Source organism: Pleurodeles waltl, chromosome 7 (assembly GCF_031143425.1).
Source record: "Pleurodeles waltl isolate 20211129_DDA chromosome 7, aPleWal1.hap1.20221129, whole genome shotgun sequence".
Taxonomy (NCBI): domain Eukaryota; kingdom Metazoa; phylum Chordata; class Amphibia; order Caudata; family Salamandridae; genus Pleurodeles; species Pleurodeles waltl.
In genome coordinates this window covers 780,089,158-780,111,988 of record NC_090446.1, presented here as the reverse complement: position 1 = coordinate 780,111,988, position 22,831 = coordinate 780,089,158, and the positions used below count along the sequence as shown (strand labels likewise).

General features: G+C 45.8%; 1 protein-coding gene across 1 annotated transcript in view; it reads left to right on the top strand.

The window, feature by feature from the left end:
• Positions 1 to 22,831, top strand: part of ADAMTS2 (ADAM metallopeptidase with thrombospondin type 1 motif 2) — a 1,546,369-nt gene that overhangs the window by 829,159 nt on the left and 694,379 nt on the right. Inside the window, exon 6 of the mRNA XM_069199292.1 lies at positions 19,514 to 19,670. Coding sequence (XP_069055393.1) covers positions 19,514 to 19,670 — 157 coding nt within the window. The remainder of the gene's footprint in view (positions 1 to 19,513; positions 19,671 to 22,831) is intronic.

The window sequence follows — 22,831 nt, the reverse complement described above, 5'->3', positions numbered from 1 at the left end:
TCCCCGTGTCGTAGATGCAGTACTCACCGGTGTCTTCGGCGCCTACGTAGCTGTTGGTCGTAGAGGAGCAGAAAGACAAGGGCAGGTAGGATTTGTAACTCGGCCTTCATGGTGTCCTCCTTCCTCGTGGAGTATGTTGAGGTGAGCGTTTTCCCATAGCAAAAGCTGTTTCCACCGTGTTTTTATCCACGGTGAATCCGCCCCGGAAAAGGTGGCGGATTGGCGGGTTGTAATAGTGTGGGCGGTACATTGTCTCCCGCCTGTCTGTTGGCGGTGACCGCCGCGCTGCTTGTCTGTACCGCCGTGGCGGGCGGTGTGTTAAAGTGGCTGTCTTTGTTGGCAGTTACCGCCAGGGTCATAATTCCCTTTTTTTGTCCGCCGCCCTGTTTGCGGTATTTCCGCAGCTTTAACACCGTCCGCCAGGGTTGTAATGACCACCAGAGTGTTCACAAACAACAGAGCCAAACAGTTCTTTTGGCGACATCAGGTCAGAAGCAGAGAGACCATTAAATGACAGGATAAGAGAATGTTATGGGGGAATGAGCAGGAGTGGTGAAGACTTTGGATTACAATTGGTGTGCATGAGTCTGCTATAATTAAGCATAATAGCATTTTATTGCTGTAACTACTACTTAGGAACAGAGGTTGAACAAAGGCCAGAAATTGTGCTTAAAGTGCTAAGTCTTAAAGTGCCATGTGCTAAAACAAGAGCTAAATAATCACAGTAGCAATACTAAGAAATACCTTTACTAACATTGGGCACCGGGCAGTTGTGATATGCCAAATGATGTCTCTGCTGACTTGTATCTATGTATGTCAACCTATCCAACAGTGGAGTGCTATACAGGGTCAACGTCAAGCATACGGTCAATGAGTTATAGTAAAGTTAGCTGTATTCTGGGAGCATAAGTATACTGTTTCTGTATTGTGATTTTCTGTTCTTTAAAGAGGTGTGTCTTCATCTCTTTCCTAAATTGGAGCAATGTTTCAGTGGCTTTAATGGACATGGAGATGTTGCTCTAGAACCTACGTGCACAGCAGGAAGGGCCTGTTGCCTTATTTTTTCTTCTATTACAGTTCTTAGTATGACAGTGTCTTAGCTCTGGCTGTGCCAATAGCTGCCAGAGATGGTGAGCTTGTCTGCAAGGTAAGCAGCAGGGCTGACCGTGATGGCTTTTTAAATGGTGCAGCTCATTTTGAAGATAGCGCTGCCTGGCAAAGGGATCAATGGGTTTCCATCATGGTGGAGGTGATGTTATCACATTTCTTCTGGAGCTGGATGAAAATCGCTGTTGCTGTAGGATGCTCTTAAGAGTCTCCAGTGTGAAGTCTGGGAGAGCATAGAGTAGGGTGGTACCATGATCCAGAAGCAAGAGTACAAGAGCTTTAATAGCAGTTCTGAAGTCGCTTTCTGGAAGAAACAGTATTGCTTTTGTACTTTCTTTAAATGAGCCATTTTGTTTTCTTCACAATGTGTTGCTTATGGGTGAGATTGATGGCCAGGGTAAATTCATATGACTTGGCATTCAGTGAAAGTTGTGGTTCGAGGCAGTGAAGGTTCATGTGATTGAGCCAGGTTTGTAATATTGATTGCTTCCTGTTCTTGGAAAGTAACAGGAACACAGTGTTGGTAGGGTTGACATATTACAGTTCTTAGTCTGATAGTGTCTTAGCTGTGGCTGTGCCAAGAGCTGCCAGAGATGATCAGCTTGTCTGCAAGGTAAGCAGTAGTGCTGACCGTGATGGCTTTGTAAATAGTGCAGCTCGTTTTGAAGACAGTGCTGCCTGGCATGGAGATAAATGGAGTTCCATCATGGTGGAGTTGATGTAATCACATTTCTTCTGGACCTGGATGAAAATTGCTGTTGCTGATGTTCTTAAGAGTCTCCAGTAATAGTCTGGATGGGCATAGAGTAGGGTAGTACCATGATCCAGAAGCAAGAGTACATGAACTTGAATAGCAGTTTTGAAGTCACTTTCTGTAAGAAACCGTATTGCTTTTGTTCTTTCTTTAGATGGGAGATCTGGTACTGGACCATATTGTTTTCTTCACAATGTGTTGCTTAAGAGTGAGATTGGTATCCAGGGTAAATTCATATGACTTGGCATTCAGTGAAAGTTGTGGCTCGAGGCAGTGAAGGTTTGTGTTATTGAACCAGGTTTGTAACATTGATTGCTTCCTATTCTTGGCAAGTAACAGGAACTCTCTGTTGGTAGGGTTGGCACAGCATAGTAGTAGGACACACAGCACATTTACCTTTTGTGACCTGGCATGCACTTATGAGGCATGATGTGTTTCTAATGATGTCATTGTTCAGTCAGAACGTCTATAGACATATTCTTTGGATGCATCTTACATAAATATGTGTACGAGTGTACGAGTTGTAAGTGCATGCCAAGAAAGAGGATCTCTACACGTAAGCTTTCGGTATGGTTATAGTCCATGAATTCTCTTTTGTTTGAAGGGGAATTTTGGTGCACCTTGTTTATGATTGTGCCTGTGTGGGTCAACAATCTTTAAAAAAAAGATAGGTGAAACATTGAGGACCAAAGAGGCCAATACAACCAAATCATATTTTAAACCCTGCAATTAAGCTACAGTGAACAAGAAATTTGTTATGGTTCCAATAAAACATCCAACACTATTAGGATGTCATAAAATATATATTATGAAAACATAAAGAAAGACAGCTATTTGTTTAACAGTGCATATAATCTTACAGTTTTGTACAGAAACACATTTGCCACCAAACCTGGCAAAAAGGAACCTGGAGCAATAACTCAACACTACCCGAATTGCTTAGTGGCAATGTTCATAGAGGTCTTTCAAATGGTTATTTAAATCACATGATTGGGTTTTTGACTTTTGATTGGAATCGTCATGCTCCTCGAAGATATTTTCATTCAAATGTGTTATCTTTCCAGGACTTTGGGTCCTTGTTGGACTTGGCCTTCTCTGCAGGGTCACCCTCCAAATAATTTGGCCTTCACTCTCTTCTTTTCTGAAGCCATTTTTGTTGGCTTTTAGGACTCTTTGCATTTTACCAATGTTAAGCAGTGCTAAAGTGGGTATGCTCTCTCCTATAAACATGGTGAAATTGGCTTGCACTCAATTGGCACAATTAATTTACTTATAAGTCCCTGGTCAAGTGGTACTATATCTCCAGAGAATCTGTTATTTAAATGTAACTAGTGGGCCTGCAGCACTCATTGTGCCATCCACTTAAGTAGCACTTTAAACATGTCTCAGGCATGGCATTGCAGCCTGTGTGTGTAGTTTTAGACTGCCATGGCATAAAACATTTTTACATATCCTGGTAGCGAAACTCTCAAATTCATTTTTCACTATTGCAAGGTCACCTCTCCTATAGGATAACATTGGGTAATTCTATTACATTTAATGAGTGATACTTTTCGATTGGGAGTTGGTGTTTAGGGAATTGTAATTTAAAATCCTCTTAAATGGTAAAGTCACATTACAGGTCACTCTGAAAATGCCGGTTTTAGAAAATTGGCATTTTCTTGTCCTAACTATTTGATGCCTAGGGCCTGTTACTGGGTCACATGACTAGGTGCAGTTGGCAGCTGGCCTTTGTGCATTCCTCACAGACAGCATCACAAAGGAGTGTTTGGATGTAGGCATGGTGGGCTATCTCTAGCAGGATGGGGGGTGGAGCTGTTACCTACCACATTTGCACTGTATTGGCACTGGCCCAGCTCACATACAAAGGAATTCATATTGTGCCCCCCCCCATACCACCCCCCCCACAGACAGACTGGGACAAAGAGGCAGGCAATTCCAGATACCTCTATATGGGAAAAATCCAGAAGTGTCTTCCACTTCAAAGTGGACACCAGGAATAACAAGCATTTGCAATGCAACGGGTCTCGTGTTTGCTCGCATTAGAGCTATTAGCGTTGTAAACTCCTAACCGGAGTTTTCTTGTCACATAAACTACTAATTAAAAGTAAAACAGTTTCACAGATGCAAGCCGAAGGTCGCCATGAACTGAAGTTCGCTCACAGTGAAACTTATCAGCAAAAGTGTAATTATTAATGTTACCGGCAAAAGTGCAATTATCCATGTAACAGGGTCGATGTCATGTAAAGTGCTCGACTTCTGTCCAGCGAGATCATGCTGCTCAGGAAAAGAAACAATAAAGTAGTCCAGAAACCAGCTGAAAACACAGAGCCTCGTAAGTTTTCAGTAGTTTATCGGTGCACTCAAGGAGGGCTAAACACCGGGAAAGGCATGGCGTATGCATGCCTTTCACAAATGGAATCAATCGATTTTTAAAAGGCAAGCCCATGAACTAATGAAAGTGACGGTCATGACATGGGCGTAGTTAGAAGCCCACAGAGAGATTACGACATGGTCCAGAGCGCTTGTGCGTGCTCGACCCTGTAAAGGGGACCCTCGATCTACTCTTCCGATCACTTCTAGCTCTTTTAAAGATTCAGAGGAAGGACTGCCATGCTGCCTGGTGCTTTGCGGAAAGAAGGACTTCCCAGCTGCTCTGCTGTTCTGCTGCCCTGCCAGAAAGAAGGCCTGCTTTGCTGCCTTGCTACCTGAGAAAGGACTGGATCTGATTCTTCAACCCAGGACCACCATAGTGACTCCAAATTGTATGTGAGTAGCTTTCTGTTCTTAGCTACGCGGGCACAACAAGCACAAACTCCCTTGAACCCTGCACCTAGCCTCTGCCTGCTGTGGGGCCTAACCCCCTAAAGTGGTGCCTCCCCAGTCTTGGACCCTTGGAAGTGGGGATAAAGGTGCTCTGCCAGCCCACTTGCGGTCCGAATCAGAACCCACGCAGTGCTATGCTACCAGACGTAGACTTTGCAGCTTCTCATCAGAACCAGGCCAGGTGACGCAACATAACGAGGACATAGCAGCCTTCGTAGCTTTTCATTGGATCTGACGCTTTGCGACACAAATTGATGCAGAGCTCATGTTGCAGCCCACACATATCCTCACTGGAACCAATGCAAAACAATGCAACTCTATGCAGGACCCTTCATTGCTCATTGGAACCAACGCTGCATGATGCGTCTTGAGATAGGACCCTGCAACGCTCCTCAAACTGCTGCTGTGTGGCGCAACACCCAGCATCAAGGATAAAAGGTGCAATTCTCAGGGGGCCTAACTTGGTCCCAGTATCTGGCCCATCCTCCATCACAGTGTGACCAGATTACCACAAATGTCACTTTGTGCTTTTCTGCACAATTTTTTCCTAAACATTTAACATTGAATATTTCCGACTCTGCTAATTGGATTTTTGTCGTTTTAGTGTCAAATAATTTATTAAAATTATCTATATTTTTCTAGATTGTTGTGGGATTTTTCTTGAGTTATGTTTTGACTTTATTACTGTGTAAGTGGTGTATAAATACTTTATACATTGCATCTAAGCTAACCTCACTGTGCCAAGCTACCAGAAGGTGAAGCACAGGTTATTTTAGTGGCTTTTTTTGGTTCACTCTCACAAGGATTCTGGCTCTTGCTTGAGAAGGGCTCACATCCCCCTCAACCACCTACCCAGTTTCTTTCAGTCCTATTTGAGTTCATGAATACTGCGCAACCTGATGTAATATTTAGTATCTGTGCAGACTATGTGACTGTCTTTTATTGTTTTTGCTGAATGTTCAGGGGCGCATCCGAAATATGCTCTGCTATGAAACGAGCAGTGTGTGATGATTTCATAGGCACGCAAAATATACTTGGCAGCACAGTTATATCTGCTCCTGCTGAAACCCTCTTAACCCTGCATAGCGTATTGGAAACTCAAAATGTATGTTTCTGTAAGGTAATCATATCTTTGTACAATCAGATTAATTAGAGTGCCTGAGAAGTCTACCATACGAGGCATGATGAAGGTTGCATAGCAACTCGGTAGCCCTGGGTAATGCCGAAGAAACTGCGGCCCGCGAAAACACAGGCTTCACATTTTGTGGGTCAGTAAATAAGACAAGTGTAAATTGGAATTCCCAGATCCTGACATTCAACTAATTTAATTTATTTGGATTATAATTGAACATATAATGCTAGTTTTACTGTTAGGTGCTTGCTTTAAATTACAATTTCTTAATTCTTATCTCACTCTTTATAGTTTTACTGGTTTATTAAGTTAAAACATATGGCTAAATATATATATGCTTACACTTTAAATATTTAAATATTGCATTGAATATCCTGTAACCTTTACAGTGACATCAAAGAAGGATACAATAAGCACATGAACAGCAAAGAAACGGATACATATTTTAATGTCCACATATTTTGTTCTTATTTGATCATGTACTACATCCATCTGTTTCTTCGCCCAACCTGCTGTGGGTATGGTGGCCAATCCCAACTATGCATGACAAAACAGACAGCCACCCCCCACTGAGCATGGGGTATTGACCACCGAAGCTGGCCTTTGATCAGAACCTATTTTTCCGCCCTTTTTTAGGGTTACAGTTAGCAAACCCATTGCAAACTTTATAACCAGAACCCATGAAACAAGCTTCCTGAGTCTGAACTGGGCCTTATGGGGAAGGAGTGCTGCTTGGCCTCCCAGTTTCCTTTGCTGCTCTCAATCGATCACAATGTGTGCATTGCGATTGCTAATGCTGAATACAAATTGCATACACTCTGTGTGTACGGAAAATGTGGACTTTGCATTCAGAAACTGAGTGCGCTGTCTTTTCAGCATGAGCATACCTAATTGTGCGTTTTTTAATGAAATGTGACTTTGTTGTATTTGCATATCCTAGGTGGAATTGAAATCCCCACGAAAAAGCACTCATAAAAGTTATTTTTTCTCCAAAGCTTTCATTTTGTACGACCAGGCTGTGCCATCCAGTGCAGCATTTGTTGCAGACAAGCAGTTTAGGTCCGAAAAAGAGATGAGAAATGTTCTCAAACCGCTGTTCGATTTGCAAACTTTAGAGCGACAGCCCCACTGATGAATTATTCAAGAATGGCGAATCATAGAGGTCACATAGTATTTGCAAAACTTCACTGTTGAATTATGCCTGATTAAGTAAGTCAGCACTTCGCCACATTTTCCCTGAGCTGCCTTGTGCTGCGATCCAATCACCTCTGAGCTGTTTCTGGATCTGGATGCCCCAAAATACAGCTCTCAGGTTCCCCAGTTCATAAATGGGAACATAGACTAGTTCAGGATTTTAATTTGAGTTCTAGGCATCATTCTAAAGATTTAATAAAGGGTATAGTTGTACGATTTCCAGAATGTAAAGAAAATATCCTGGACCAAGAGATGTACTTTGTTGTGGACATCAGAAGCTTGACAGTATTGCCAAAACAATAAAAAGTGTTAATCTCCATGCTCCTGCTTACTCCCCTCTTAAACCAACACTTGCCATACCGTGGCTCTGGCTTTGGTTTCCCTGTTCAGTTAGGACTAATTTCTACCACTGTGCCAATTTGTACCTCAATATGTTCCTGCTGTTGTTCACCGTCTCTAGCTGCCCAAGTACCATATAACAGTCCACCGGATCTGGAGATGCTGACAGGGCCAATAAAATCGGAATCCCCAGCTGCTTTCTGGTGTAGAACAGGTATCATTTGGTCCCATGACCAAAAGTGAACCCAACTTGATTTGGTGGAGTGAACTTCATTAGCAAGAAACTTATCAGCCACAACTCCTAGGAATAAATTCTGAATTGCTGTGAATCATTCCCTGCTGTGGATGGCCTTTTATCGGATGTTTCCAAAATTTGAAAACTTACGTTTTATTCTTTGCATGATTCAAAGTATGAGTTCTATTTGTTTCGCTATTTGTTTGATTATGATGTTTCGGTGTGTCATTTATACAATTGTAGCGGGGAGAAACCATTGACTTGAATAAACATTGGATAGAATATGTTTCCAAATACATTTAATAATTAACAATATGCAGGCCAGCTTATGACAGAAGAACCAACCTGCCTTACAGTTACTAGGTTTGCAGGGAGACCATTAAAAGCCAATTTAGTTTGACAACTTTTCAACACAACAAACACCTGGAAGAACAAAAAAATGCACTAGCTTTTGATTGCAGATATTCCAAAATAAATCTCCAACAAGCTAAGAAGTAAATTATCAACCTCGTTTGCATTATGACTAAAAGTCTGCTCTGAGCTTGCCATTGAGCCTCCCCAAATATATTCTCCATGCATAAAGACTGGGTCTACTCAGGCTCCAGACACGACCCCCAGTGGCAACCAGGAGCTGAAGAGAACCTCCCAATGTAATGGTCTGATGACTAACCAAATTGCCCTTAGACCCTCTCTTCAGTCTTAGGAACCTCCATCATTATCCATACTCTTCAATTGAAAACTGATCTGTACTCAAAACTGACTATCATATCTATGATCTGCTAGAGGCTCAAGGTCTGCACTGTCTCACCCTAGCTGAGACCTAGAGCTCAGATCCACCATGGTAGACATTGTAGACCTTTTTCTATTCTACTGTGCATCCTCAATGTTAGACTTTTCATCCTTGGCGTGGTCTCCCTTAACTTTTTGCCTCTGTTTCCCAGGTTGTTGATGTGTGCTGGACTCTGATTTTGCTGTTTCTGTTACTCTGGGCACTTTACCACTGCTAACTAGTGCTAAAGTGCAGGTGCTCCCATTCAAAATGTGTATGTAATTGGTTCATCCATGATTGGCATATTTTATTTACTAGTAACTCCCTAGTACAGTGCACTAGAGGTGCCCAGGGCCTGTAAATCAAATGCTACTAGTGGGCCTGCAGCACTGGTTGTGACACCCACATAAGTAGCCCTGTAATCATGTCTCAGACCTGCCATTGCAGTGTCTGTGTGTGCAGTTTTAAACTGTAAATTCGACTTGGCAAGTGTACCCACTTGCCATGCTTAAACCTTCCCTTTTCTTACATGTAAGACGCCCCTAAGGTAGGCCCTAGGTAGCCCCAAGGGCAGGGTGCAGTGTATGGTCAAGGTAGGACATATAGTGATGTGTTTTATATATCCTGACAGTGAAATATTGCTAAATTCGTTTTTCACTGTTGCAAGGCCTGTCCCTCACATAGGTTAACATGGGGGATACCTTTAAATATGATTAAAGTGTAGATTTCCTTTGGGAGCGGATAGACTTGTGGAGTTTGGGGTCTCTGAGCTCACAACTTAGAAATGCATCTGTTAGTAAAGTTGATTTTACGATTGGATGTTTGAAAATGCCACTTTTAGAAAGTGAGCATTTTCTTGCTTAATCCATTTCTGTGACTCTGCCTGTTTGAGGATTCCCTGCCTGGGTCAGTTTGACAGTTGGGCTGGTTGCACCTCTCACTAAACAGTGACACAAAGGAAGCTGGGGTGTAGCCTGCATATCCTGATGAGTCATCTGTTCTAGGAGGGAAGGGAGGAGTAGTCACTTATACCTGAAAGGGCTGTGCTTTCCCTCACACAATGCAATCTCCAATTCCCTGGTGTGTGTCTGGGGCCTGGCCTGGGCAAGGCAGGATTTCACAAACAAGAGCGACTTTCCTTTGAAGTAGGCCTACTTCAAAGGGCAAAATGGGTATAAGTAGGGCACCCAAAACCACTGACTTTAAAACACTTTTGGAAACCAAGAGGATCCTCTGCCTGGAGAAGAGGTGAGGAAGAAGAGCTGCCATGCCTGTGGCTGTGCTTTGTGGAGCTATCCTGCAGTTGCTGCTTCTGCCTGTGTTAGAGGACAAAGACTGGACTTTGTGTTGCCTTCCTTCTTGTGAAGATCTCCAAGGGCTTGATTTAGAGCTTGCCTCCTGTTATTTGAAGTCTCAGGGACAGCAAAGACTTCTCTCCGCCAGCACCTGGAGTCACTGGAGATACCCTTACCCTGCCAAGTAGTGCCCATCCAGTTCCTGGGACCCTGAAAGGAAAAGCTGGCAGCCCAAGAGTGAAAAATCCACGCACAGACCGCTGTACGAGGAAAGGATCGATGCAACTACGATCTGCGGCTGAAAAATCGACTAGCAGGCGGCTTTGCGGCTGAAAAATTATGCTCGCCTGAAACGTGACCGGAAGATCAACACCCGCGGCTGGAGAAACAACATGCAGCATTGCTGATGGAGACCGGGGAGATCGCGACCCACGCTGCATGGTTTTCGGATCATCGTCCGGCTGAATTTCTGATGCAAACACCGCTTAGCGTGTAAAAATGACACAAGGCCTGTCCATACCCGAGAGTGCTGACTGGATCGACGCATCACTCTCCTGCAGAGAGAAGAAACCACGCCCGCCGACCCAACTAAAGGAGAAATGACGCAAGGTCTCGCTCATGAGTGATATTGATGCATCGCAAGCCTTTTTTTAATGCACACTCGCCCGTGCGGAGTTACTTTTGACGCACCTGAGGGACATTTTCACGCTAACAGCATTAGTGCTGTGTTTAAAATTACATGAAGACTCTTTTGTCATTTTTTGTGATAACTTGACTTGTGTATTGCGGATTTTTTTCGTTTTCGTCTTGTTTTGTTAGGTCAAATATTTTCTGTTTTTCTAAACCTGTGTTGTGTCATTTTGTAGTGTTTTCATTAAGTTACTGTGTGTGTTGGTACAAATACTTTACACCTAGCACTCTGAAGTTAAGCCTACTTCTCGTGCCAAACTACCAAGGGGGTAGGCAGGGGTTAGCTGAGGGTGATTCTCTATTACCCTGACTAGAATGAGGGTCATTGCTTGGACAGGGGATAACCTGACTGCCAACCAAAGACCCCATTTCTAACATTGGTGATCAGCAGATGAGATGGGACTTGTATTTGTACTTGACATACAGTAATTAAATGTACACTACTGTTTTGAGTTCAGACCACTACGTGACCACATACTATTTGTCTTGTGATTTTTGCTTTTTTAATTGGGACTTCTTTTTCTTCTATTTCTCGCTGATCCCTTGACTGACTTTTTTGAAACTTCATTGGGAACTTGTTTTTCTGCCTTTGGAACTTTCCTCTTGTTTTTGACTCTTCATCATGTTTCAGTCTGGAGATGCATCAGCTAGAGCTGCTTTTGACATAGATAAATTGGCTCAGTTGAAGCAGCTCTGTAAGGATTTGGCCTGCCCCATTAGGAGCTCATCCAAGAAGGAGGAGCTGCAAAAGGCACTGATGGCCTGGGTGGCAGCCAAAGAGGGGCACACAGAAGAGGAGGATGAGGAGGAGGAGCTACAATCCATCCAAAATGGTATAGTGGGTGGGCCTTTTATATCCAAGGAGAGAGTCTCCAGGGCAGGTAGCAGTGTGTCCTCCAAGGGATTGACTCCTGAAGAGTTACAGGACAGACAGGCAGGGAGAGAGTACCAATTAGAGCTGGAGAAGCTCAAGCTCAAATTCGAGAGGGAAATGGAGGACAGGAGGATGGCCACTGAGGAAAGGAATATACTACTGGCTCATGAACTTAGCTCAAAGGAGTTAGATCAGAGGAGCCGTCTAGTAGGGACGGCAGCAGCAACAGTACAGTGCAGCCTGAACGAAGGGTACACATCCCAAAAGACCTAGTAAAGGATTACAAGAGGGAGGATGACATATACTTGAGGTTCAAGGGGTATGAGCCTGCTCTCCACATGAATCCGGTCCCTGAAGCTCATTGGGGGGTGGGTTAGTGGAAGCACTTTGAGGTAGAGGGGAGGGATACACTGACAGCCTTAGGGGATGCTCAGAATCTCACCTACGCTATCATGAAGGATGCCCTACTCACAAGATATGGTCTCACCCCTGAGCAGTATAAGGATAAGTTTAGGTCCTATAAGAAGAAGGAATCCCAAACATGGTTGGAATGTGTTAATTCTTATTGCAGGTCACTGGATGATTGGGTGAACGGCAGTAAGGTAACTACGTATGAGGGGCTTTACAATCTGATTGCTTGGGAACACTTTTCCAGAGCTGCACCAGCACCTGATTGACAGAAAGCTGACTGATCCCAGGAAGCTTGCGCAGGAAGGGGACTGCTGGGAGAACACCAGGATCCAATGAGGTATGGGGGAGACCACGCCAAGGGTAGGCAGGACCCCTCTCTGAAGAAAGGGGGGGTAAGGGTAAACAGGGGGAGTTCTCTAAAGGGCCCCAAACTGATTCCGAGGGTAATGATTCCCAACCCTCCAGTGAGAAAAAGCCATGGTTCTCCAAAGGGAAGCAAGTGGCGGGGCCGCCACATAAGTGTAATGCATGTGACTAGGTGGGTCATGTGAGGGGGGACCCCAAATGCCCCAAAAGTACACCAGCACCCACTGGTGAGCCGTCCCAGGGTTTGGCCAGTGTAGCGCTTCGGGAGGAGTTGGTTCCAGGTTGGTGGGAGCCAGCTGAGATGACCCTGTCTCACTAGGGGACAGTGAGATGGTCCATAGAACCCTCGTGCCTGAGAACACTAAGAAGTGCAGGCAGTGGGTGACCATCAATGGACAGAGGGTGGAGGCTCTGAGAGACACAGTAGCCAGTGTGACTACAGTGAGGAGTCAGCTGGTGTTTGAAGAGCAGATTGATCCCTGGGTACTTCACCGAGTAGTTGCAGTGGACAACTCAGAGTGCCTGTGCAGAGTGGTGCAGGTTCCCTTTGAAAGGGGGGGGGGTCTCAGGTTTCTTGAAGGTAGCTGTGAGTCCAACCATGCCTGTTGATTGTTTGCTAGGCAATTACCTAGAGGATTCCCCTTGAAAGGAGGTGGAACACAGGTCACACTTGGAGATGTTGGGTCTGCCTGGGTGGGTATGCGTATCCACCCGGTCAATGGCAGCCCGTCAGGGTGGTCAAGAGCCCCTGGAGCCTGATCAGTGGCCCAGGGAACCACCAAGAAGAGGAAGGGCAGGGGTGTGGGAAACCGGCCCCAGAAGCTCCCACTGTCCGGGAGGAGGCGGAGCCTGAGGGTGATGCCCGGAGCCTACAGGGGAACAGGTGGCTGGACTGGGTGAGGTCCCTGAGCTGTTGCAGTGGCAGCAGGAATGGGGGAGGCACCAAGAAAGCATTCTGTGCAGCACAGAGGACATGTTCTAAACTGGAGGGTTTGCGGCAGCAGGCTGCAAACCAGGCGGCTGGCAAGGAGCCCGGATCACATCTGATCTATTGGGAGGATGACCTCCTGTATAGTGAGCCCAAGGTTCCTGAGCCTGGTTCAACCCGTGTGCTGGTGGTACCCCAATGCTTCAGGGCCTTCTTACTGGGGTTGGCTCTTGATGTGCCTTTAGCTGGACATTTGGGGAAAGACAAGACCTTTGGGAGGCTTGTCACCCACTTTTACTGGCCCCTAATGCGCAGGCACTCAGATGCACATTGCTGGTCTTGCCAGACTTGTCAGTCAAGTGGCAAAAGTGGGGGGAAATGTAAGGCTCCCCTTCAACCTTTACCTGTTGTCACTGCTCCCTTTGAAAGGATAGGGATTGACATTGTGGGGCTTCTGGATCCCAAGACAGCTATGGGCAATAGGTTTATCCTGGTCTTGGTGGACCATGCCACCCAGTATCTAGAAGCCATTCCTTTGAGATCAATCACTTCCCCTGTGGTGGGTCGTGCGTTTATGGGGGGTTTTACCCGCATGGGGTTCCCCAGTGAAGTGACATCTGATAGAGGTACAAACTTCATATCCACGTATATGAAGTCTCTGTGGAAGGAGTGATGGTTAATCTACAAGTTCACCACCACTTACCACCCCCAAAGTAATGGTCTGGTTGAGAGATTCAACCGCACCTTGAAAGGCATAATCATGGGCCTGTCAGAGCCCTTGAGGCAGAAGTGGGACATCCTCTTGCCATGCCTTCTGTTCGCCTACAGGGAGGTGCCTCAAAAGGGACTTGGGTTTAGTCCCTTTGAGCTCCTCTATGGCCACCCTGTGAGGGGACCTTTAAGTCCGGTCAAGGAGGCTTTGGAAAAAGCTCCTAGTAAACCCCCATAGTATGTATTCAGTTATATGCTGGCTTTGAGAAACCAGACTGCCCGCTTCAGGAGTCTTGCGCAGGAGAACCTGGAAGCCAGCCAGGAGGACATAAAACGCTGGTATGACCAGAATGCCACTCCGGTCGAGTTTCAACCTCTACAAAAAGGGTGGGTGATGCCACCAGTGGAGCCTAGGATGCTCCAGTACAAGTAGACTGGGCCGTTTGAGGTGGTAGAGCGCAAGAGCGAAGGTGGACTTGCAGTCTCCAAGGAACCCTGTATGGGTCCTGCATGTTAACCGCCTCAAGCTGCACTTTGAGCGGACTGAACTGTCCATGCTCCTTGTGACAGATGATGGGTGGAGGAGGAGAATGAGCCTTTTCCTGACCTCCTGTCTGCAGGAGAGAAAGATGGGTCTGTGGAGGGAATGATCCTCTCCCCCTCCCTGACTGAAGAGGAGCAAGGTGACTAGCCACTTGTTGGGACAGTTCGCCTCACTGTTTTCCCTGATCCCAGGGGTCACACACTTGTGCACACATGATGTGGACACTGGGGACAGTCCACCCATTAAACAGAATGTTTACAGGGTGACTGACAGGGTCAGGGCTTGCATTAAGGATTTAGGGGGTCATTACGACCTTGGCGGGCGGCTACCGCCGCCCGTCAGGCGGTAACCGCCGTGCGGCCGCCAATGCAGCCGCACTCACGCGGCCCCCATTATGACATTCCCGCTGGGCCGGCGGGGATGAGGCCGCAACATAGGAGCCGGCTCCTAATGGAGCCGGCGGTGTTGCGGCCGTGCGACGGGTGCAGTTGCACCCGTCGCGCGTTTCACTGTCTGCTATGCAGACAGTGAAAAGCTGGCCGGGGCCCTGTTAGGGGGCCCCAGGACACCCCTTACCGCCAGCCTCTTCCTGGCGGTGCAAACCGCCAGAAACAGGCTGGCAGTAGGGGTGTCATAATCCCCAGGGCAGCGCTGCGCTGGCGGATTATCACCGCCGGGGCTAAAACGGCAGGAAACCGCCGGCCCTGGCGGTGCGACCGCGGCGCTACCGCTGCGGTCGTAATAAGGGCCTTCGTACCGCCAGCCTGTTGGCGGTACGGACGCCACATTACCCCTGGCGGTATCCAAAATGTTAAGCCTAGGGGTTATTGAGCACTCCAGCAGTCCTTGGGCCAGCCCAGTGGTATTGGTCCCAAAGGCTGCTGCACCTGGTGCCACTCCAGAACTCAGGATCTGTGTGGACTAATGGGGACTCAATGCGGTCAGCAAGACTGACGCACACCCCACCCCCTGAGCTGATGAGCTCATTGACCGGTTGGGAGCTGCCCAGTCCCTCAGTATGTTTGACTTAACATCTGGGTACTCGCAGATTGCCTTAACTGAGGGGGCCAAAGAGAGGTCAGCATTTTTTAGCCCAGGTGGACATTTTCAATTTAAAATGATGCCATTTTGGATGAAAAATGCCCCTGCAACCTTTCAGAGGTTGGTCAACCAGGTTTTGGCTGGGCTGGATGAGTTCAGTGCCGACTACCTGGATGACATTGCTGTGTTTAGTTCCACATGGGAGGAATACCTGCAACACATCTGGAGAGTGTTATAGGCCTTGCAGAAGGCAGGCCTCATTATTAAGGCAAGCAAGTGCCAAATAGGGCAGGGTTCTGTGGTGTACTTGGGACACCAGGTAGGAAGTGGCCAGGTGGCACCCCTACAGCCGGAAATTGACACCATTCTGGCTTGGGAGCCCCCCAAGACCCAGACTGAAGTGAGAGCCTTCTTAGGTCTCAGATGCTACTACAGGAGGTTTGTCAAGGGGTATGGTACCGTTGTTACCCCCTTGACTGAGTTGACTTCTAAGAAGCAACCCAGGAAAGTGATCTGGACAGAGGCTTGCCAGGATGCTTTTGATGCCCTGAAGGCTGCCATGTGCACAACACCTGTACTGAAGGCACCTGACTACTCCAAGGAGTTTGTTGTGCAAACAGACGCCTCAGAGCATGGTATTGGAGCAGTACTCTCACAGCTTAATGGAGAGGGCCTAGATCAACCCGTATCCTTCATTAGCAGGAGGTTACTTCCCAGGGAACGTAGGTGGAGTGCCATAGAACGTGAAGGGTTTACTGTGGTCTGGGTGCTGAAGAAGCTAAGTCCCTAGTTCCTTGGGACTCACTTCCGGGTTGAGGCCGACCACAGGCCCCTCACATGGTTAATGCAGATGAGAGGTGAGAATCCAAAACTGTTGAGGTGGTCCATTTCCCTACAGGGGATGGACTTTACGGTGGAACACCGTCCTGGTACAGAACACGCCAAGGCTTATGGTCTGTCCAGGTTCTTCAGCCTTAGTGATGAGAACTCCACATGAGGTTGGGTAGTTGCTCCCCACTTTCAGCTGGGAGGGACACGTGTTAGACTTTTCATCCTTGGCATAGTCTCCCTCAACTTTTTGCCTCTGTTTCCCAGGTTGTTGATGTGTGCTGGACTCTGATTTTGCTGTTTTTGTTACTCTGGGCACTTTGCCACTGCTAACTAGTGCTAAAGTTCAAGTGCTCCTATGCAAAATGTGTATGTAATTGGTTCATCCATGATTGGCATATTTGATTTACTAGTAAGTTCCTAGTACAGTGAACTAGAGGTTCCCAGGGCCTGTAATTCAAATGCTACTAGTGGGCCTGCAGCACTGGTTGTGCCACCCACATAAGTAGCCCTGTAATCATGTCTCAGACCTGCCACTGCAGTGTCTGTGTGTACAGTTTTAAACTGTAAATTCGACTTGGCAAGTGTACTCACTTGCCAGGCCTAAACCTTCCCTTTCCTTACATGTAAGGCACCCCTCAGGTAGGCCCTAGGTAGCCCCAAGGGCAGGGTGCAGTGTATGGTTAAGGTAGGATATATAGTAATGTGTTTTATATGTCCTGACAGTGAAATATTGCTAAATTTGTTTTTCACTGTTGCAAGGCCTGTCCCTCTCATAGGTTAACATTGGGGCTACCTTTAAATATGGTTAAAGTGTAGATTCCCTTTTGGAGCATATAGACATGTGGAGTTTGGGGTCTCTGAGCTCACAATTTAGAAATACATCTTTTAGTAAAGTTGATTTTAAGATTGTGTGTTTGAAATGCCACTTTTAGAAAGAGATCATTTTCTTGCTTAAACCATTTCTGTGACTCTGCCTGTTTGTGGATTCCCTGTCTGGGTCAGTTTGACAGTTGGGCTGGTTGCACCTCTCACTAGACAGTGACACAAAGGGAGCTGGGGTGTAGCCTGCATATCCTGGTGAGGCATCTGTGCTAGGAGGGAGGGGAGGAGTGGTCACTTACACCTGAAAGGTCTGTGCCTTCCCTTCCACAATGCAGTCTCCAACCCCCTGGTGTGTGTCTGGGGCCTGTCCTGGGCAAGGCAGGATTTCACAAATAAGAGAACCTTTCCTTTGAAGTAGGTCTACTTCAAAGGGCAAAATGGGTATTAGAAGGGCACCCATAACCACAGACTTTAGAACACTTCTGGAAACCAAGAGGAACCTCTGCCTGGAGAAGAGCTGAAGAACTGAGGAAGAAGAGTTGTCCTGCCTGTGCTTTGTGGAGCTATCCTGCAGTTGCTAGAGGACAAAAACTGGACTTGGTGTTGCCTTCCTTCTTGTGAAGATTTCCAAGGGCTTGATTTAGAGTTTGCCTCTTGTTATTTGAAGTCTCAGGGACAGCAAAGACATCTCTCTGCCAGCACCTGGAGTCTCTGGAGAGATTCCTAACCTGCCAAGTAGTGCCCATCCAGTTCCTGGGACCCTGAAAGGAGAATCTGGCAGCCAAGAGTGAGAAATCTGCGCACAGACCTCCGTGTGGGGAAATGAGCGACGCAACTCCGTTCTGCGGCTGAAAAATCGACAAACTGCCGGCTTTGCGGCTGAAAATAGTCGCTCACCTGCAACGCGACCGGAAGATCGACGACCGCGGCTGGAGAAACAGCGTGCAGCATTGCTGATGGAGACCGGGGAGATTGCAACCTGCGCTGCATGGTTTTCAGACCAACGGGCAGCTAAATTTCTGACGCAAACACCGCTGGGCGTGTAAAAACGATGCAAGGCCTGCCGGACCCGAGAGTGCTGACTGGATCGACGCATCGCTCTCCTGCGGAGAGAAGAAACGACTCCCGCAGACTCCACTAAAGGAGAAACTACGCAAGACCTCGCTCATGAGTGATATTGACGCATCGCAAGCCTTTTTTTTAACGCACACTCACCCGTTCAGGGTTATTTTTGATGCACCCAAGGTACATTTTCACGCTAACATCGTTAGCGTTATGTTTAAAATTATATGAAGACTCTTTTGCCATTTTTAGTGATAACTTGTCTTGTGTATTGTGGATTTTTGTCGTTTTGGTCTTGTTTTGTTTAAATATGTTCTATTTTTCTAAACCTGTGTTGCCATTTTCTAATGTTTTCATTAAGTTACTGTGTGTGTTGGTACAAATAGTTTACAACTAGCACTCTGAAGTTAAGCCTACTGCTCATGCCAAGCTACCGAGGGGGTAAGCAGGGGTTAGCTGAGGGTGATTCTCTATTATCCTGACTAGATTGAGGGCCCTTGCCTGGACAGGGGGTAACCTGACTGCCAACCAAAGACCCCATTTCTAACACTCAATTAAAGGATTAGAGGCAGAGGAGTGTGGATTCTATAGTGTAGTTTACTATGACCCCCCCAAAAAAAATCAAAACCATCCCCAGCTCTACTTCATCTTTTGTCTGCATCATCTCTCATTAAGAGCCCCTCTTCGTTCTAGGAATCATTGGCAATCTTGTTCAAAATCTCTTCCTGCTGTCCACTGGACTCTCATCCTAGGAGACCTTAACATTTGAGTCAAAATGAATCAGAGAGACCCTAATAACTTGGGCTTCTTTTCAGGCTGCCAACAAACTTGGGGATCTCGCTCCTTTATCTCTGATATTCCTTAATGAAATTCAAAGTGCTGAATATCAAGCAATCTGCCTCCTTACCTGAACATGCCACTATCAGTTTCATTACTGAATGAGAGCAACCCTGAGCATGTTACTGAATCTGTACTGTAAACTTGCCACATATATTCTAGTGCTCTTCTATATTGCCCTACTGACACATAAAGACCCACCGCTGTGATCCCTTGCACAGTCTTTTTGTTTGTTTTCTCTGTTACGAGCATCAATCAGGTGCTAATGTCTTACAACACAAAGCTTAACGCATTGGTCATTTCACACACTAATCAGTGACTTGAGGAGAATTAAACCGGCTTGCAACACGTTACAAAAATCATAACTAAATATATAGAATATATTAGACTTTACAATATTTCTAACCGTTTCTCATACCATCATTTATATTACCATGTGAGTCTTGGATATAAATATGTTTTCAAATGTTCCTAAAATACATTATGAACAATCAGTACTCACATAAAAACATATTTTAATCCCTTTGATGTTATCATTTTTTATTTGTTTATTTTGTTTCATTAAGTTTATCTTAAATATTGACTTTATTGCGTAACTGATATTCATATATTTGATTCCTAGTGTCTGGTCAAGTTAATATCACTTTGAGGAAGACAATATTTTTATTAATGATGATGTTTATAAGTCATTTGTTGGACACTTCCAGCAAATTTAAACATGTGCATTATTTTTTTCTATCTCTAGTCCGCAAGTTTAATTGAAGTTGGAAACCCTTCTCAAAGCCTAGTGAATGTTTGTCGATGGGCCTACCTGCAACAGAAACCTGATAATGGGCATGCAGAGTACCATGACCATGCTATTTTTCTAACACGTCAGGAATTTGGCCCATCCGGCATGCAAGGTATGAACTACATTTGTTAAAAAAAATCTTTTGTGTGAAGTACAGTGTAACTTATAGATTTAACATATGGTACGAGTTTTAGCAAGTACAAGTTGGAAGATTTAGTGAAGGCAGAATGTGTAATGAACAAGCCGCTGCCAAGGTTACTGGTCAGGCCTTGCATTCTTGTCTTGACTTTGCCAAACTGTGTTGGCATAGTGGATTACTTTGTAGGTAGGACAACAGAAATGCGACTTTTAATTATGTATTGTTTTTATAAGTCTTGTACCAAAGCAAGTAATCCTTATTTTTACTGAAGTGGGAATATCAGAACTAAGGGCCAGATGTATCAAGGAGGCCTTTTGCGAGTCGGAAATAGCGATTTTTAAGAAATCGCTATTTCTGATTCGCAAAATGCAATGTATCACATTTGCGAATCGGTAATAGCGATTTCTTAAAAATCATAAATGCTTTTACCCAATCGCAAATTGCGATACCGGCACCATTCGCACCTATGGGCCTGTAGGCACATATCTGCAAATGTTTTGCATTTCCAAAATTGTGATTTCTTAACCAGAAATTGCAATTTTGGAAATGCAAATCCCCAGGGTGTTGGGGGCCTAAGGCCCCCTCTGCTGCACCCAAAATAATGTTTTGTAACATGTAAGGTGCACACATGGCAAAAGGGCCTGTGTGCATTACATGTAAATTTTTAAAATGCATTTTAAATGCATTTTTTAAATTTGCACATGGTTACCACCAGGCTCATCCTGGTGGTTGTGAGAAAACAGGGCTGATTGCAGAGGCCCCATAACTTTTTGCCCCCATTTTCCTCTTTTTGCTGGTGTTTTCCTGACTTTGTTGGTGCCCTGGGTACTGCTAACCAGTCCCAGGGCCTGTGCTCTGTGTAAAATGGATATGCAAATTAGGCTAATTATAATTGGCTAAGTTAACCTACCTATAAGTCCCTAGTATATGGTAGGGCATGTAGGTTTAGGGACCACAGCATAGGTGGTGCACACCTAGGTGCACTGCTGAGGTGCCCAGTGCCATTTTAAAAGCAAGCCTGCCTTGCTGGCTGCTTTTAAATTAAAGTTATATGCAAATTCGACTTTGGAATTAAAGGTACTTCCAAAGTCTTAAACTACCTTATTTTTACATATAAGTCACCCCTAAGGTGTGCCCTATGTGCCCCTAGGGCTGGGTGCCATGTAACTATAAGCAGGGACTTTATAAAAATAGATTTATAAGCCCTGGTGAGGTAAAAACAGCCAAATTCGTTTTTCCCTCATTGAAGTAAATGGCCTTCATAGGCTAGAATGGGCAGACTTTATTTTAAATTTTAAAGTCTCCTTAAATGTTACATACCAAGAATTTGGTATCGAATTAATTGTTGTAATAAATCCCACAACTTCCAGTTGTTGGATTTAATATAACTTGTTCAGGTAAAAAGTTTAGACTTTACCTAAAAAGTTGCCAATTTCAGCTCTGCATTGTTTTTGCTGCTGATTGGCCAGCCTGCAGCAGCTTCTGCCAGGCTGCCTTGATGAGGTGTGAAGTGGCCTGGCTTCACACAAAGGAATGTGCTTGGGGGACAGAATCTCCCCTCAGCAGATGGTGAGGCAGGAAGGGGGAGGGCTGCCAAACTGGTCTTCAAAGGCAGAGAAGGACATCTGGAGCACCCAGCAACACCCCCACATCCTGCAACCCCAGACAGCTAGGTGCCCCCTTGATTAGATTAGGAGAGGGCAGGAGAGGGGTGTGTTTATGATTTTTAGCCACACCAGTGGGTGGGCTCAGCCAGATGTAACCTCCAAAAATCAGATTCAGCCATGTTGGATTTTTAGAGACTGTTGCCTTTTGGGATGGATTTTTGCCACACTTCCCAGGAAGTGGTCATCACAGGGGGACGACCCTGTCCCTGATTGGAGAACCAGGGCCCCCCTGCTTTTCACCCAGGAGCAAGGATAAAACTGGCAGACCTGCCCCCACACCTCAGATCCCCACCAACTTTCAAGAAGAAGGAACTTAAGGAGAAGAAGGACTGCCCTGCTGGACCCCTGGCCTGCACCTGGAACCTGCACTCATAAGGACTGCACCAGCTGCACACTTGGGCTTCACCACAAGAAGGACTTTGCCTGGCTTCAACTGGTTCAAGGAGGGACTCCCTGTTTGCTACAGGTGAAAAATTGCTAACCAGAGTCCCCTGCACCAACTCCTGAAGAAAGCGACCAGCTGACCACTGTCCAGTGGCCAAAAAGGAGTTTGCGCCAGGTGCATTCTGGGAGTTGAAGTCCGCACCCCCCCAAGGACCATCACAGAACTTCTGGACCCTTGAGGTGAGCTGTGGACCCCAAAAGAACCTTAAAAGGACATCTGGGTGAAGCCCCAGAAGTTTGGAGAAGATTTGAGAATTTTTGAAAAAAAGCTCCATAGAAGGACCGACCCGCCGCGGAAATTCTAGCCGGCTTGCCTCAACCGCGACCCGGCCTGATTTGGTGGTTCGTCCCGGTAAAGAAAAATCTCTGAAAAAGAGACTAAGTCCGAAGGTAAAAAGTTGACCGGGACCTCCCAGCCATCGTATCCGAGAAGGGCTCCATGGACGTCGGATCAAGATCCAGGTTTACCCCGGTCGAAGGATTTTCACCTCGAAAAAATGACAAAGTCCGAAGGTAAAAATCTCCACCGAGGAATCCAGCATCGCGTATCCGGACAAGGGCTCCAGGAGGTCGGATTCGACTGGCAGGTTCGTCCCGCTGAAGAAAATCTTCAAAATAAAGACTAAGTCAGAAGGTAACTTTTTAACCGAGGCCTCCCGCGACCTGTAGCCGAGCAGGGCTCCATCGCGGTCGGCCTGAAAGTTTGACTTTGCCCCGGTCCTGGTGCAACCAGATGACCCGATTGGCGCTTTTTGTTTCTAAGCGCTCGAAAAATAATAATTCTTTAAAAATTCATATCTCCGGTTCCCCTGAACCGATTTTATTCGTTTTTGTGTCATTTTAAAGATAAAAATATAAACTATTTTTATAAATTGGTTTTGGATTTTTAAACTGTTTCCTGTGTTTTATTTGATTACTGTTTTGTGATATTTGAATGCTTTACACTTTGTCTCCTAAGTTAAGCCTTGACGCTCGTTGCCAAGCTACCAAGGGTTGAGCTGGGATTAATTTACTGAGACCTAA